This window comes from Osmerus eperlanus, chromosome 3 (genome assembly GCF_963692335.1).
Source record: "Osmerus eperlanus chromosome 3, fOsmEpe2.1, whole genome shotgun sequence".
Classification (NCBI taxonomy): Eukaryota; Metazoa; Chordata; class Actinopteri; order Osmeriformes; family Osmeridae; genus Osmerus; species Osmerus eperlanus.
In genome coordinates, this window is record NC_085020.1 from 10371638 (window position 1) to 10388534 (window position 16897).

General features: G+C 46.7%; 1 protein-coding gene across 1 annotated transcript in view; it reads left to right on the forward strand.

Annotated features, from left to right (window-relative positions):
- Window positions 1-13873: 13873 nt before the first annotated feature.
- LOC134017493 (NALCN channel auxiliary factor 1) overlaps window positions 13874-16897 on the forward strand; it is a 59183-nt gene continuing 56159 nt past the window's right edge. The window contains exon 1 of the mRNA XM_062457154.1: window positions 13874-15474. Within this exon, the coding sequence (XP_062313138.1) occupies window positions 14737-15474 (738 nt within the window). The 5' untranslated portion in view covers window positions 13874-14736. The remainder of the gene's footprint in view (window positions 15475-16897) is intronic.

Below are 16897 nucleotides of genomic sequence, written 5' to 3' on the forward strand. Positions count from 1 at the left end.
CCTCGTTGAAACTGCCGTGTAGTACTTTACCCCAAAGTAATGTTCCATATACATTTACTGTAATATCACGTTCCTTAATCCGGTAGATGGTGCTCTTTCAACGCGACATTCTTCATTGTCTTTCTGGCTACTGGTTGCCTAATACTACAACCAACAGTGTACTGTACTGTTTAATAAGCTTTTACAGCAGTGGAAGACTGGAAGTAAAAACCAGAACAAAACCCCAACATTGAGACATCAAAACAAGGGTTGCAAGATTAATGCTCTTTTGTTAACTTCACAAAATAATTTGATCAATATTAACTTTAATTGTTCTTGCTGATCTACACAGCAGTCAATGGAATCTTACTGACTGGCTGTAGAATTATGAAGCGGGAATGAAAGGTTTCAGTGGCAGCCACGCCATAGAGCATGACATAAATAGACAAAGGTAATCTTTATTTAGGGCTTCTTTTGGAGCTAGTAACACCAGGGGCCTGTCGAACTAGCAGTCCCCTGAGACAAAATTCTGTACATAAACTGGAGTGTTGACAGGAAGGGATCATCAGAATAGTTCAGACAGCAAAAATATGCGTGTGCCTGCATGTGGCTTGTAGATTTGTAAAATGAGATCATTAGAGAAAAATACAAATATACACAGAACCCACCATGTGAGAAAACTCCCACTAAAAGGGATTAAACTCCTTTTATGAAACCACAGTACTCTGTGTTGGGAAGGTTAGAGAAGCAGAAAATGTTCACCTCACACCCAGTTTTAGGAGGACTTGGCTGCTCTCTAAGCTCATGTCTGGATAGCAGGGAGGAGAGGACAGAGGAGAGGGAAACCAGGGATTACTGTTCAACCTCAGAAAGAAAATCTGAAAGCAGAATAAACACAGAAATGCTTTTTGGGTTGTGGTAGAATTAGCTGTTGTTTGACGTACTAGGGGTTTTAGTATTAGTAATATTAGGTGTGGTTGTGGTCTAGTACTAGTGATACTAGATTCTTGTTTCATCAGTATGATTATGAAAATAATGTGAAAACATGAAAATGTGAAATTACCTAATGATCTATGAACTGCAGTATCTGTGAAACTATTTGAAAAAAATTATCATATTTCCAGGAAGCTTAGTGTGGGCTGTGCTATGTCTAGAGCCACTCTGACCTTGGATGAGACAGACAGATTACACACATGCAGCTATTGACCAATAAGCTCAGTCTTTAAGCCTGATGCACCTGATTCTAAAACAAGGGTGACAGAATCTAAACCGTGTCAACGTTATGTTGTGCTAATGATGACTTTGTTTATTAAGTTTAAGTCATTTTGTAGCTGGCACAGAAATGCAGAAATCTTCCAGGGATTGCCGTTAATGCAGGAGTGGCTGTCAGCAAGAATTGACCAGTGAGAAACATGCAATCTCCTCCGCCCAATCACTGCTGTCACATGTGAAAGACTGGTCTCAGCTGTGGCTCAGGGGCAGGGGCAACCAAGGTCAGTTGCCGTCACTCCAGAATGACAGGAGGGTCTGATGTGACAGCAACATCAACATCCCAGCAAGGTGACCAAACACGTCCATTAGGACTTGCATGTCTGATCCACTGACTTGAAAGGAAATCTCCCTGTTGGGTCTCTCGACAAGGCTCTGGAACACAGTGGAGATGGACCCAATAGATCTCCAGCTCAGCCTGTTACATGTAAAAATGAGTCATAAAAGGCATATCAGCAACACTCAATAGAGCCCCTGCTGAAAAGCCAAGCCATATCATTTGTGTGAATAAGCTGACAACATACTATACTGTATTTATAGGATATCAGGACATCATTTATAGGTGTAGTGATGCACATTGAATTCTTTGTGAAAACGTCTACTGAAACACACACACATACATCCTGATGAACAAACACACGCATGCACACACACACGCAAACACTCGGAGCTGTCTCCATGGGTTGTAAGGAGAGCAAAATTGGTGTGGATTCCGTTTTATAAGAGACCAACAGCTGGCAAGTTGACTCTGTCTGACCTACATCTCAATTAGCTTAGACGTACCATTCCGAAACATATACGACGCACAAAAACATACTCACACACATAAACACATCTAGACTCCCCCATCTAATAATTAATTTACTTGTCATTGTAAACAGCTGGAGGGTCTTAGTGTTCACCAAGCTGGGCTGGCTGGCTGTGTGATAGGCTGTTGGCTGGCTGGCTGATTGACTGGTCAACAGGCTGAATGGCTGATAAGCTTGATATCTTGGACTGGTTGAAAGACTGGTTGGCTGGCTGCATGGCTCACTAATCAGTTGACTGGCCTGACCTGACCTAGCTGGCTGTTGAATAGGCACGCTGATTGATTGGTTGGTCAGTTTGCTGTCTGATTAGCTGGCTTTCTTTAACCCTACATCATTCAAGGCTAAAGTGATGTTTCTTCGTTTTATTTTTTGAATATTTCAACATTCTAAATTGTTCTGGGAATTTTGGAGTCCTTCTCCCTCACCCTAGGATGTGACAGGGTCGTGTCTCAGCATAACTGTCTGTTTCACCACTATCAGTCATGGGGTGTCATCCACAAGATAGCAGTTCCGGTGTCCATGACAACCGTACTGTAAATGAGTCATCACCGTGGAGACGGAGTATGGCTTTGAGTCAAAGAAGACAACATCATAGCGACACTTCACACTGAGCTAGTCTCCACAACAGCCTTCACAGAAATGCCACAGACCAAAGTCCACAGACACACACACATGACTCCCCCGACATTCTCACTCGACCCCAACCCACACATACACACACATACACACACATACACACACACCCATGAGAGGTCAACCAGCGTGGAAGATAACCCACAGATGACAAAATCCTCACCTGACAGAGCACTAGAGCATTAAAGTGCCCCTTCTTCCCTCCCTCCCTTCCCTATCCCCCTTCCTATCTTCTCTCCCTCTTTTTGACCTCTCTCCTCACCCTTTTATCTGTCTCCACCTCCATCCCTGCCTTTTTGCACCCTCTACTCCCTTTCTTCTTCTCCTCTTTCCTCTCCCTCCAGCCTCTCTCCCACTCCTCTCTCCCCTTCCACCCATTCGTCCTGTTCTCTTCCTCCTCTCTCATTTCCCTCCACCATCTTACCTTCCCTAATACCTCTGAATTATACAAAAGATAGGGAGCCGACACCTCCCTCTCTGACAGTTAAGCCACTTACTAAGGGCTAATGGGAGCTAACAGAGAGGGCCTGATCGTCTTGGAGCAATAGCTGGTCACATCAGGAGACAGAGCCCTTCCAGGCTGCCCCACTCAAAGCCTGACAGGAACACGTTGGGTGGAAATTGCTGCATATCTCAGGCGACAATTAGCTGGCTTCCTGTGGTGCAGAGACAGACATTAAATAATATTCCCATTTCAAATTGAATGGCGTGCTACCCACCCCCCGCCTCATCCTCCCACTGCCCCCAAACCCCTCATCTAACCCTCACCCCCCCCCCCTCACACACTCCTTCAAAAAGGAACAGACATGCATAATTCAATTCACACATTTACTGTATGTGTGTATGTGTGGAAAATACTATGGCGAGGAGAGTCGGAGGGAGGTCTAGGTTATTTCTCTCTCTCTCTCTCTCTCTCTCTCTCTCTCTCTCTCTCTCTCTCTCTCTCTCTCTCTCTCTCTCTCTCTCTCTCTCTCTCTCTCTCTCTCTCTCTCTCTCTCTCTCTCTCTCTCTCTCTCTTTCTCTCTGTCTCTCTCTCTATCTCTCTCTCTCTCTCTCTCTCTCTCTCTCTCTCCCTCTCTCTCTCTCTCTCTCTCTCTCTCTCTCTCTCTCCCTCTCTCTCTCTCTCTCTCTCTGTCTTTCTCTCTTCCCGGTGCAAGTCCTGATGTCCCTCTCAAACCAGACACCCAGGACCAGGATCCACATATCTGGTTTTGGCCCCAAACCTTGTGATGCCACTCTGTTGAGCGGAGAGGACGACAACCAATTAGAATTGTCCTCATCATCAACTTCAGATTACTTTTCTTTCTGAGTATGACCTTTAGGATTTGGGATTGCACCCCCCCCTCCCCCCCACACACACAAACTCTTTGTTTTTATTTGAAGCAAGGCCTCAGTTACTTTGTCAGGTTTGTAATTTATGGCTTCTGCTACCAGGGGCCCAGTACAGTAATGATGCCTGGACCTGCTCACCTAACTCAGGGGGGGAGGGGCACTTACACAATGCCCCCCACACAAGCACCACACACTCATACACACGTACACTCACACCCACCTATGGGGAAGTCTTTGAAGTCAGTCTGGAAGGAGTCAATAGGCCCTTCTCCATGTTCAGACTGTGTCTCTATGTAGGGCACAATCCCTCTGTGAAGGTCAGTAAGGCTCAGCACAGTAATTAGGCTGTTAGAGTAGTTTGTTTGTTTGTCTGTTTGTTTGGAAACAGCCTCTCCTGGCTGAAGTGATCTCAGCAGACAACACAGACTCTCGTCGCAGTGAATAACAGACAGGCCCGGGTCTGGTTTAAAGGTTACTGGACTGTCCTGTGGTGAAAAAATGCCATCTATCATCTTTCATTTAACAAGCTGTGTGTAAGTGTTTGTGTGTGTGTCTTGGTATGTTAACATGCACACTTGTCTTTATGCAGTGTATATTGTCATGTGTTTGTGTGTGTGTGTGTGTGTGTGTGTGTGTGTGTGTGTGTGTGTGTGTGTGTGTGTGTGTGAGTAAAATCATACATAAGTACAGATAATGGATTTTCTTTTTGTATGCTGAGGAGACACTATCCATATATCTGAATGAAATAATTGGCCACAGAACACAATCATTACTGTTCTGCATCTGTGACATGCAATTCCACTCGAAGGATTTTTACTGAAACAACAACAGAAAAAAGTTGGGCTCTGATCGTTTCACATACAGTACACACATACACATACACATGCACACAAACACACTCACACACAGACGCGATTGAGTGAGAGTAAGAGACCTGGTCAGCACCTCGATCTGTTTGTAGACGGTAATTACTTTTAGCCGGAGCGTCATCTGATGCAAATGGCTGAGGACACTCATCACTGTGTCCGCTCTGTCACCAAGGCCTGCTCCTCCCCATTACTAAGGTGGTTCCCTCTCACCTCAATCCTTTTATTATACTGCTGTGGATTTTAAAAGGTGTGTATGTGTGTGTGTATGTGTGTGCACGTGTATGTGTTTGTGTGTATATTTGCAAACCAATCAACATGCTGCCCGACCACGTGAAAAAGCTTGCGGACCAAGAAATCAGTCCTGCGGCCGAGTCAATAGCGCATTGCAAGCAATCATCTGACCAATTGACTAGTGAGAATGAGATGGAGGGAGGATGAGAAGTTGTGGAAAAAGCTGCAAGAAGGGAGTGGAAGAGTGATGAAGAGAGTGGAGGGGCGGGTTGATACATTTATGGTCAGAGTTAGGTCCACCAGGTCATCCCTATATTACCAGGGGATACAAAGGTCCTCATCTGGCCTCGATGTCTCTGCCCCCAGCCCCTATACCCCCCACCGCCCACCCCGAGCAAGCAGTAAGTCAGACTAATGGATATTGCCATGGTAACCTTGGGATTTAAAGATAATGGTCTAAACCTATACATCTGGGCAGTATATCATCACTATCCTCCCTGCTCTCTTCTTCTCTCTGCCTCCCTCCCATGCTCTCTCACACACTCTGTCTCTCTCTCTCTCTCTCTCTCTCACACACACACACACATGAACACACACACTCCACACATTATGTCACCCTTGAGGCCAGCGCAGTAAGAGCTTAATGAAAAGATACTTTAGGTTCGCCATTGCACTGGGGAGACATCTGTAAATGTCAGTTTTAATAGCCGGATACTTCTGCTGATGATCCATCTGTGTGTGTGTGTGTGTGTGTATGCATGTGTGTGAACATGGTTATACAGTAAACGTGTGTGTGCAAGCTTATGTGTATTTGTGGACGTGTGCTTGTGTGTAGGATGTGTGGGATGTGATAACAGTGATCCTCATGAGAGAGCAACAGAAGGGTTGAGTAGGTGCACTCTGTGCGTGTACGTGTGTGTGTGTGTGTGTGTGTGTGTGTGTGTTTGTGTCTGGGCAGTGGAGTTGATTTATACTGGTGTCCCTCTTGGACTCTACCCTGATTGCAGAGTCTCTGCCAGCATGGCCATGACCCCTCCCATGACTCCCCATGGCCCCATAAATTAGTCCGATGGCATGATAGAAGCTTGTGAAGTCAGATGAGACCCGACTTTACTCACTTTAAATGTAACGATGTCTATCTTTGTGTATATCATTTTTCCTTCCCTCTTTCGCTCTTCTCCATTCTCCACCTCTCCCTTTTACTCTCCTCCACTCTTCCCTCCTTCTCTCCTTCCCGTGGCCTGGTGTGTCAGTGCGGGGTCAGACGCAGGGAAGGTGGTACAGCATGGTGGGGAGGAGACGTGTTATTTATAAACGCACAGGAGGCATTCACAACATACCTGCTGGGATTTCATGGACATACTGATGGACTGTGTGTGAAGTTGTGCGTCACACGAGTGCACTTTCTCTCGCTTTCTCATCCTCTGTCTGTGTCTGTCTGTGTCTGTGTCTGTCTCTGTCTATCTGTCTCTGTCTCTGTCTCTGTCTCTCTCTCTCTCTCTCTCTCTCTCTCTCTCTCTCTCTCTCTCCCTCTTTCTCCCTCTCCCCTCTCTGTCTCTCTCTCTCTCTCTCTCTCTCTCTCTCTCTCTCTCTCTCTCTCTCTCTCTCTCTCTCTCTCTCTCTCTCTCTCTCTCTCTCTATATATATATATATATATATATATATATATATAATACTCTTTTTCTCTGGCACTCACACACACACAAGACGCACACAAACACACACACGCCAGACAGGTGCAGTGATGCATTTATCCCTTTTGACCTTTTTTTTCCAAACTTTACTTAGCAAGAAGTAGATATTTACAGAGCCGGGGTGGAGAGGGGGATGACTTATGAAGAGAAAGGGATGTGTTTGATGGAGGTCTTGACAGTGGGCTCGGACTCGCCCCTTCATTTCCATCAATGCACCATCCCAGCAGCAGTGTGTCATTGGCATGGTGCCCTCGCCTCAGGCCCAGGAAAAGCCCTCCTGGTCATCAGTGGCTTTACAAACATTTGATGCACTGTTGGGCGCCATGACTGGTTTACATGGTCTGTGTTCTTTGTTTTGTCATCTGAGAGGGTCCAGTGACACCCTGGTAGAATGAATGATATAAAGGAAATGGAAAGAGACTGTGACCTCCCATTCTTATATACTCCTAGCTGGCACATGTTTTGAGGAAAGCTACTGATGTGCTTTGATTTGAAGTAGAGCAGCCCGCCACCGGGAGTGGTGTGTGGGGGAGGGGGGAGAGACAGAGAGAGAGAGAGAGAGAGAGAGAGAGAGAGAGAGAGAGAGAGAGAGAGAGAGAGAGAGAGAGAGAGAGAGAGAGAGAGAGAGAGAGAGAGAGAGAGAGAGAGATAGCAAGAGGGAGGGGGACAGCGAGAGAAAGAGAAGGAGAAAGAGGAAGGGAGGGGGGAGATGTGCACGTGACTCTCTGACTGCAGAGTATGTCTGCAAAGTCATCTGAGGTTAGCCACATCCTGTGAGTGTGTGTGTGTGTGTGTTGGGGGGGGGGGGGGTGATGCAGAGGCCTGAGTCCCACATGTGTACCAGGCTTACACACTCTGCATACGTTATCAGCTGAGAAAGAGAGAAAGAGACGGGGGGGTGCAGGGAGAGAGAGAAAGAATTCAGACCTCTGCCAGAAATTCCTGCTAGCTCTATCACAGATAAAAGGGTGGAGGAATTGAAGGAGGGATGAATATGTAGAAGGGGTTGCCGTGGTATTCCCAGACCTTTATATTTCTTCATTTTGTCTCAAGGTTCCTCCATTGATGATTTCCATGACTACAATTTCCTAGAATCCACTTTGGTACTTTGAGTCTACGGAAAGGATATGAGAGCGATGGCTCCATTCTTTTATGTTAGCAGACAACTGTAGACATGCAGTTGTTACAAACCGTCACTAGTTTCTGATCAATCTGCTGGAGGAGCTCTTTCTGAAACTGGGAAAGACACACAGCAGGAAAATGTGCAGTGTGTATATGTGTGTGTGTGTGTGTGGGAATGTGTGTATACGTATGCTGTGTACTGCATGTTCTTCTGTGGGAGATGGAAAGCTGGATCTCCTCTCCTGAGCAACTGGCTGGAGGGAAGGGGGGGGAGATCAGGGCAGGGGTGGGGCCACGTGGGACCAGTAACGTTCCTGTAGGGGGGGGGGGGGGGGGTCGCCTGAAGGAGCTGAAGCTCCGCCCCCTCAAATTAATTGAATTTAGTAACCTGAAGCTTGGGGAAAGGCGGGGGTGTGTTGGTGGACTAGGGAGGGCAGTGGTGGTGGTGGTGGGGCTGATCAAATGTCAGCCTGTCGCTCTGGGTGATAGCCTTCTAGGGTGTGAGAAAAGAAGCATTACCGTTCTGTGTACGTTTTTGTGTATGTGTGTTCATGGAGGGTGTGGAGGAATAGTGAAGATTGAATTAATGTATATAAGAAAGTGACCTTTTATAACCTCTTGAAACCTCAGAGTCAAGACAGAGTCAGCACCATGGACAGCAAACACAGACTGCCGCCAGGCCTAGTCATAGACAATGATTTTGTTCCATTCCCGCGTCCCAATCAGCGGACCAGAGACACAGCTGGATCATATCAGCTGATTGGCAAGGCAGCGGAGATAAAAAAAAAAGAGCCAGCTCACTCCGACAGGGGAGTCGACCACGGAGAGAGAAGGTGAGAGCCAGATGCCGGCAATGAAATGCTCTATGTGTGAGTTAACCCTGCTCTGTTTATTGTTATAGATTCTACATCTATAACAACATCCTTCTACATCAGCGTGTAAGAGAGCCTCCCCAACCTCCCTCCCAGAGGAAGAACCCAATTTGGTTCCAAACCTTTTTTTTTTGCTACTCCTCTTTGTCAAATCAATTCTAATATAGTTGTTCTTGATTTCACTACTTCTGACTATGTTGTCTGACTAGATTATATGCCTCTCATATGGGTTTTGCTCAGTGGTTGCCAAGGTATGTATATGTGCAAATACACTGTTTCGAAAAACGTTGTATTTGTATTGCTGTTTGAGGAGCTAAATGACCAGCAACAGAATGGGTGCATGATGGGTGTGGGTTTCGGTGAGCTTGGTGTCGATCAAAACCTCTTCACAAGAACCCCTGAAGCTCTGATCTCACAAATCAAAGATCATTCAACTCATTACAAAAATCAATTCGGATGAAACGGCTGACATTTGGTCAGAACGTGGCCTGAAGCCAATATTGGGAAAAAAGAACCCAGAATGTCAATGTGATTTTTATCTCCACCAGATGCCCTTCCTTTTTCTTCTCATCATCACTATTACCACTATCATCATTATCATCCAAACTGTTCCTGATCAGACCTGCCATAGTAAACAGTAGCTCTGTAGTTCCACTGGACTGCTGGAAGCTGGCAGACTTAGCTGGAGTGTATGGAGGGACAGAATAGGACAAACATGTAGCCTTTCATGATGAAAGGCGAGGGCAAGACCTACATTTGAGAGGGAAGCTTGCCTTCATGCATACGCACACACACATTCAGACGTGCTGTGAGGAAAGAGAAACAGCATTGGTAATAATAGCATCCTTACATCATACATTGTAGAATATGACATAACAATGGGATGGGATTGACCCACCACATGTGTATCATGACTCTCTGGCAGAGTAGAGCTGTTCTCCTCAGGATACATGTACACATCCCCTCCATTCCTGTGTTGGTATTCTGGACGTGCCCATCCACCCATCCCCCCGGCACACACTTCCTCTTTGAAGCTGGAGGCTGGCGCTATGGAGCACCTGATTGGTTTGTGGAAATGTAGGCCAGGAAGCATCAGGGAGACAGACACGCACATACAGTACATGTGCACATGCACATGAGCACACACACACACACCAGCAGGCAGCTTTCCTGAAACGCAGAGGAGAAACATTCTGAAATGGGAAAGCTGGTGGATATGAGGGTCTGGTGAAAGGTGTGTGTGTGTGTGTGTGTGTGCCTAATCTCTCTCATCTCTCACATGCACTCACCTCAAATCCCTGCTACTGCATGCTTCTCAAACAAACGCGCATCACATACCACACACATGCATGCACACAGAAATACAATCAGTACACACATGTTCAAACACAGATGAAAGCACATACCTCATATGAATACCAAATGTTGACAACACATCTTCTCCACCAATAAAATCTATGCATTTTCAATGAGCTTCTTAAACACACACAGTTATAGACACAACAAACACACACTTTCACACGCATGCTTGGGCATACACATCTCTTTGGGGTCATCTTAATATCAGAGCAGTCAATCTAAGCTCTGTTGTGTGTTGCACATCTCATCTAAACCAAACATTGGTTTTAGAGTTTTCATGACTTTACATGTTATTTTCTCTCAGGAGAGACAGACAGATAAAGTGAGAAAGAGAGACAATATTTCTCTACCACCGTGCAAATGAGACAACTGTTAATCCCACTTCTTTTGACCCTTCTTGCCAAACCAGGAGGTTTGAGGGTGTTGGCCTCATCTGCCAATCATGGAGCCCCATGGCAAACTGGGCTCCACCCCTCCGCTTCCCATTTGCCACCGACAAGAAGTCTAAAAGTGGGAGGAGAGAGAAGGGAGGGAGAGAGAGCGGGAGAGCGAGAAAGAGAAAAGAGTAAGATAGAGAGAGTGAGAGGGAATAAGAGGTCAGGTGAGTCGGAGAAAAGAAGGAAAGAGAAAAGGAAAAAAGGGGTTGTCGGCGAGAGAGGGAGGGAAAGGAGAGTTGCTGCAAATTTCAGATAGAGAACAAAGCGAGAGTGTACAATAGGAAGGAGAATGAAAGCTAGAGAGAAACAGAAAACACTGAGTAACACTCAGTATTGCCAGGTAAAATAATCTCTCAACTGTGTGGGAAGAGGCGATGTTATGGACGAAGGCAATTTGGAAAACACCCATATCCATACGCACATGAGTGATGTCATCCCCTGTCAGACAATTCCCCGCCCCCTGCAGTAGAAAGACTGCCCCCCCCAACAAGACTACTGAACTACTGAATCTACTGAGAGGCAGTGGTGCCCCAAAAAACGTTATTTTAAAGAGTGTGCACAGTAGTCCATATTGGTGCAATTTCCGTAACAGCAGGTGTTCATGTGGTGTGCACTGGCCTTGGCATGATACGTTGGTATTTGGAGGATATAAGTATCTGTTGGTGCCATTGTGTTGCCTTTACAGTGGAAGCCATTTGGTTGCATGTGCGTGAAAGTGTGTCTACTTGCTAACCTTTAAGTTAGCATGAGCCATCTGTAGTTACACACACCAGCACACGCACGTGTAGTACTCTCTCACCTATATGAGCATACATTCTCTTGAGCGTCTCTCCTGACTTTGGATGAGTCATTTCTGCCAGGCCTTACAGGCACCGATGACTTTATCTCACACACACACACACACACACACACTCTTCCTCTCCTACACATACATTTTCTCACATGCACACTTGGTCTCATACACACACACACACACACACACACACACTCCCTCTCTCTCTCACCAGGAAGGTAAGTGCAGGACGTGAGAGAAAGAGACACCTCTCTGGTGTGCCAGACACACATATGTTGTTGATTGGCCACCTCCCATGTGTCGCCCAATGAGGACCAATAGTACAGCGAGCTGGTAGGTATGGGAGACCTGTTCCATATGTCAGCCTTGCAGGGTGCTGGGAGTTCTAGCACCCTCCCAGAATGGGGCCGAGACCCATGAGTCTTCTCAGAGGAAGTACATGCTGCTTAGGAAAATGAGTAGTTTCAAAAACCTTCATTTGTGGGGAGACGGGACTCTTCGTTTGTGGTCCAGTCGAAACGTTGTTGCATTTTCTCTAGGCTTTATATATATAAACAGGAGTTTGAAAGTAATACCCAGAAGGGTGAGCATCCATCTGATTTGAAATGGAATCAGCCTCTAAATGGAAAGGCCCTCTGAGGACAACAGGAGTGACCGTACTGGTGATATTCATCATGACGCCATGGTACTCTGATTCACCTGACGCAAAATGCTTGAGAAGCGTGGCTCCTCGGAAAAGAAATGACATTGTCGACGTCCATGATCCTTGTTGCCATGACAATCGGAGGTGAAATGGAGGTCGATCATTTGCCGATAGGGGGAGGGCCCGGAGACTCAGGGCGAATTGATTTCCCGCCTAAGTCAGCACAGCAGTGTACTAGTGACAAAAGCTCAGGACTCATGCTTTCCCCCTACTCATTCAAGAACTGTTAATACCAACGAACTTCCTTGAGAAAAGCTTGAGAACCGTTGGCGGGAATGTGCTACATGTTCAAGATCACATGGCGGGTCTTAAACGTGGAGGACAGAGACAGAATTGCAATGCAATGCAATGCATGCCCCCCAGAGAGAACGGGGAAATGTGGAGCTCTCCATGGTGCTGAAAGCATCACACTAGTCTCTCTCACACCATTCTCATCACCCTCTGCACACATCTCGCTCTCGCTCTGTGTGTACATGCTTGTGTGAAAAAGAGAGAGAGAGGGAGAGAGAAAGAGAGAGCAAGAGAGAGGGGGGGAGAGGGAGAGAGGGAGGGTGGGGAGATTGTGTAAAATGTGTCATACATTATATGCTTTCTTGTTGTGTTATAAAGATACAGAAACATAATTTCACCTAATGAAGTACCCCATTAATCCTGGCAGTGGGCCTAATGGTTTCAATTTCACATGTTTAATTTTATCTTGCAGGGATTTTAGATGACAGCAGACATAGGCTGAATGTGAGTCTTCCGGTCTTCCGTAGTTCTAAATTAATTCAGATAATCATCTTCTGTCTTTTTCCAATGTGCAAACCATAATCATTAAGATATTCTCTGTTGTCAAATGATAATGAATTGTCAGCTTTAAGATGAGTACTGTAGTAAATGTAATTCACATTCAACAGCTAAGCACCCCTATTCTCTCACCCCCCATGCACACATAACATTTACATTACATTTAGTCATTTAGCAGACGCTCTTATCCAGAGCGACTTACAGTAAGTACAGGGATATTCTCCCCGTGGCAAGTAGGATGAAGTGCCCAAGGACACAAAATCATTTGGCACGGCCGGGAATCAAAGCAGCAACCTTCTGATTTATAGCCCAACTCACTAACCGCTCAACCATCTGACCATGCCCTGCCTCCCTCCACACACACACACACACATACACACACACACACACACAGCAATGATCACATGACTCACACAAGTGAGTCTTACATGTGTTTGTTTTTCAGCCATAAACACCAACAGGAGGAGGTAAAGTTAAATGCACGTTTTCAGTCACACAACACACTCTGTCTCACACACCCACTAACAATTATCCAATACAAATGTCAAGTTACATGCTTATGGACCAACGTGCTGGCTGGTTTGACGTTCAGCTGTTTCAGGTGCGAACTTCATAACAGTGGTTTCTCAACAGCACTGGTGCAAGATCTGGTGCAAGATCCGGTTTCTCTCCCGGAGAAAAAGTAACAATGTTAATTCCTCAACACACATTGGTCTCAATTTTTCATGAATCTTAACTGAATGTTTATTGAATATAATAACATGACATGAACTTACTTCAAAATGCACCTACAAAACAATGTTTTTATTTTGTCATCAAGCTTGACTTGACATAAAGGTCAATTTTCATATAGGCAGACCTACAATAAACAAGTGGTCTGCAGCATATTTTACTAATTTAAAGTTTATTGAAAATAACCAATTTAATGTCGCAAAGGGAAAGGTACATTTATGCATGCATCCTATCTAACAACCGTTGTTTACCGTTATTTTTCCTTTAAACGTCATTTTCCAGCATCAGCGAGTCAAGGTGTAGCCTATAGTCTAAACCGAAAATGTAGACGTGTTAAGCGCCGTGCCCCGGAGACGGCCAATTCAGCAGTTCTGTGTCTAACAGTTAACAGAGTGGAGATGAGAGCAGAGAGCTCTGGGCTGGTCTAGTCTGGTCTGGTCCTATACCGGCACACCGCTAGTAGCTTCTCTGTGCTTCTGTGTGTTCTAGGTTATAAGCTGCTCTGCCACTGCGCAACCATGGAGCTATCGCAGCGATGGAGATGACGCAAACAGACCCCGCTCTCCAAAAAAGTGTTTCAAGATGAACATGGCGGCAACTTAACCCAGGTCCAAGATGACTGAGACCGCAAGGAGAAAAGATCCAAGGCACTCTGCCCAGATACGGACCGAAAAAAATATCCTGTTGACACTGAAAGGGCTTGTTGCTTGGTGTTGCTTTCTTATAGCCTAACTGAATCCGGGAAACGACGGGCGACGACGGCAGGCAGCATCAGCACCGAGAGACTCGCAACAGCTGGTCTCTCTGCGCGCGACGCCAGAACAACCTCGGAAGAGCTGAAAGGAGCGGGACATGCGGTCACAGAGAGCGCCGTTTCCCCCCGAAGAGCCATGGAGAACGGGGATGCGGCAGCGCGAGGCTTAATCTGTGCGGGCGCGCTATTTGGAACGGAATAGCACACCGACGGCTGCGGGCGCGAGAGAGAAGCGCCCTGGACCGGCGGCGGCACCGTTGCAGAGGAGAAATAAGCGGAGTCCATCTCCCCAAGTCAATGAGTATAGTGTCAGAGAAGCGCCCGCGGTGGAGTCGACCAGAGCTGCGCTTTCCTAAAATATGACCAGGGGCGCTTGGATGTGTCGGCAGCAAGATGACGGCTTAAAAATCTGGTTTGCACCCCGAGAGAACGAGAAGCCATTTACCGAATCGGAGCGGGCCCAGCGATGGCGCCTATCGCTGGCCTCTCTGCTCTTTATCACCGTCCTGCTCTCTGATCACCTGTGGTTCTGCGCCGAGGCCAAACTGACGCGGACCCGGGACAAACGGTCAGACAGGCGGCTAGCGTTCACGAACATGGACCAGTACCCCAACTCCCTTCATCATCAACACCAACTCCAGTCACTTGCCCCCCATCCCACGCACAGCCGCCACTCCAGAGAGACAGCTGTTATTTTTATAGGGAATTCTACCAAACCTCTGTGGCGGCTGGACACCTGTCACCCTGACAGCCTGTCCAAAGAATGCTTCACGTTCACGGATGCGGAGCCCGTGTGTTTGGGCCTTTCCTCGGAACCAGGGGACGAGGCGCAGTTGGTGGACGTGAATCTGAGTGATTTGTATCTTTCTTTTTGTAATTCCTACTCTCTTTTGGATTTGTTTCACGGGTTTACGAGTCCAGAAGGATTGAACTGCAGCCTGGCAATGGGGGGAGACATGCAGGGATGCAGCGAGTGTGTCCTGGCTTACCAGCGCTACGACCAGCAGGCGGAGGAGGACTACCGAGAGTTTGAACTGCTAGTTCAAAAATACGAGACGGATGCATACTCGGTTAGGACCTGCATGGAGGAGTGCAAGGTAGGAGCAGCCTAATCCTCGGCCCGATTGATTCATCTTTGGTTAAAACGCACATATTGGCCTAAGAGATGTGGATATACACAGTCGTCATGGCAACGGATATCTATCACATGGAAGACACGCATTTTCTTGCCCTTCTTTAGGCATGTAGAGAAAAGAGTTGAACAGACTCGAGATGTTTGTTCTATCCAGCATGTCTGTGCGCGTGCGTAGTGTGCATAGGAAAAAACGTGTGCGCGCGCTGCAGCGAAAGGTTGGACAGTTAATTGTAACTATGGGTGTCGCAGTCATTATCATTTAGAAGAGATGTGAGAATTAATTTGTGATTCCGAATCACCCCTCAACAACTTCAAGACTCAATGCAAAACAGTATAAAAAGAAAACATCCACATAACACAAAACTTGGCAAAGACCAAACCGTTAGCCTGTGGCGCTGTCCAATGCAATCAAAGAATCAGATAGCCTACACTTGGCCGTCTCTCTCTCTCTCTCTCTCTCTCTCTCTCTCTCTCTCTCTCTCTCTCTCTCTCTCTCTCTCTCTCTCTCTCTCTCTCTCTCTCTCTGTCTAAACAGTATTCAATATTTACTAGTGAGGCTTCAGCTATTTGGTCATCAATGGTTATCATGTTGTACGCACGAGGCCCTTAGTGGACGAGACAGTGGTTTAGAGCACGACATTGTGGTGATAACATTTCAGCAACATTAACAGCGCACCAGTGATTTCTGGAGCTAGTCCTTCGGAAGGATTCTCTATTGTTCCCGTGTGTGCTGTTATTGCGACGGCACACTATCGGCGAACGGCTATCGGGGCCTATAGGCCTGTTGGTGCCTGAGTAGGTTTGCATTGCAGGCTGGGAACTTCGACTGAAGGCTGGTCAACACAAACAGTTACTTACTGAAACATTGCAACAAGGCGGCGTGTAATGCTTGCTAATGTAATAACGCCCCAGCGCCGATAAAATGATTAAAGCAAGAACGGTTGTGCTCAACAATCCTAGTGCTGCGTTCATGAATTTTACATGGAGCTGAGAAATGGGCTGCATGACACATTCCCATTTCATTTGTTGTGCAGTCGGCTGTTACAGACTCTCCTCTGTCTATTTATCTTTCGCTCTTTCCCTCTGCCTTTCTTTCTCTTTCCGGTGGGCTCAGCTGGGCGTCCTTGTGCTTTCCCTGTCCACGGTGCTGCAATGAGGTTAGCTCTGGGGTTGTGAAGGATGGGACAGCGTGGGCGGCACCTGTCCACTCCTGTTAGCCGCCCTCCTCCCAGGCACCTGTCCTCCATCCCTCCCTCTTCCAAGTCTCTCCCGAAGTCTTCCCCCCTCTAACAGTTTGGCCACGATACTGCTTGGCATGCGTATGGGTTTCTGTATTGCACTGTTTGTATTGTCTCAAGTGAAACCTTTGGGTGTCGGAGCCACGT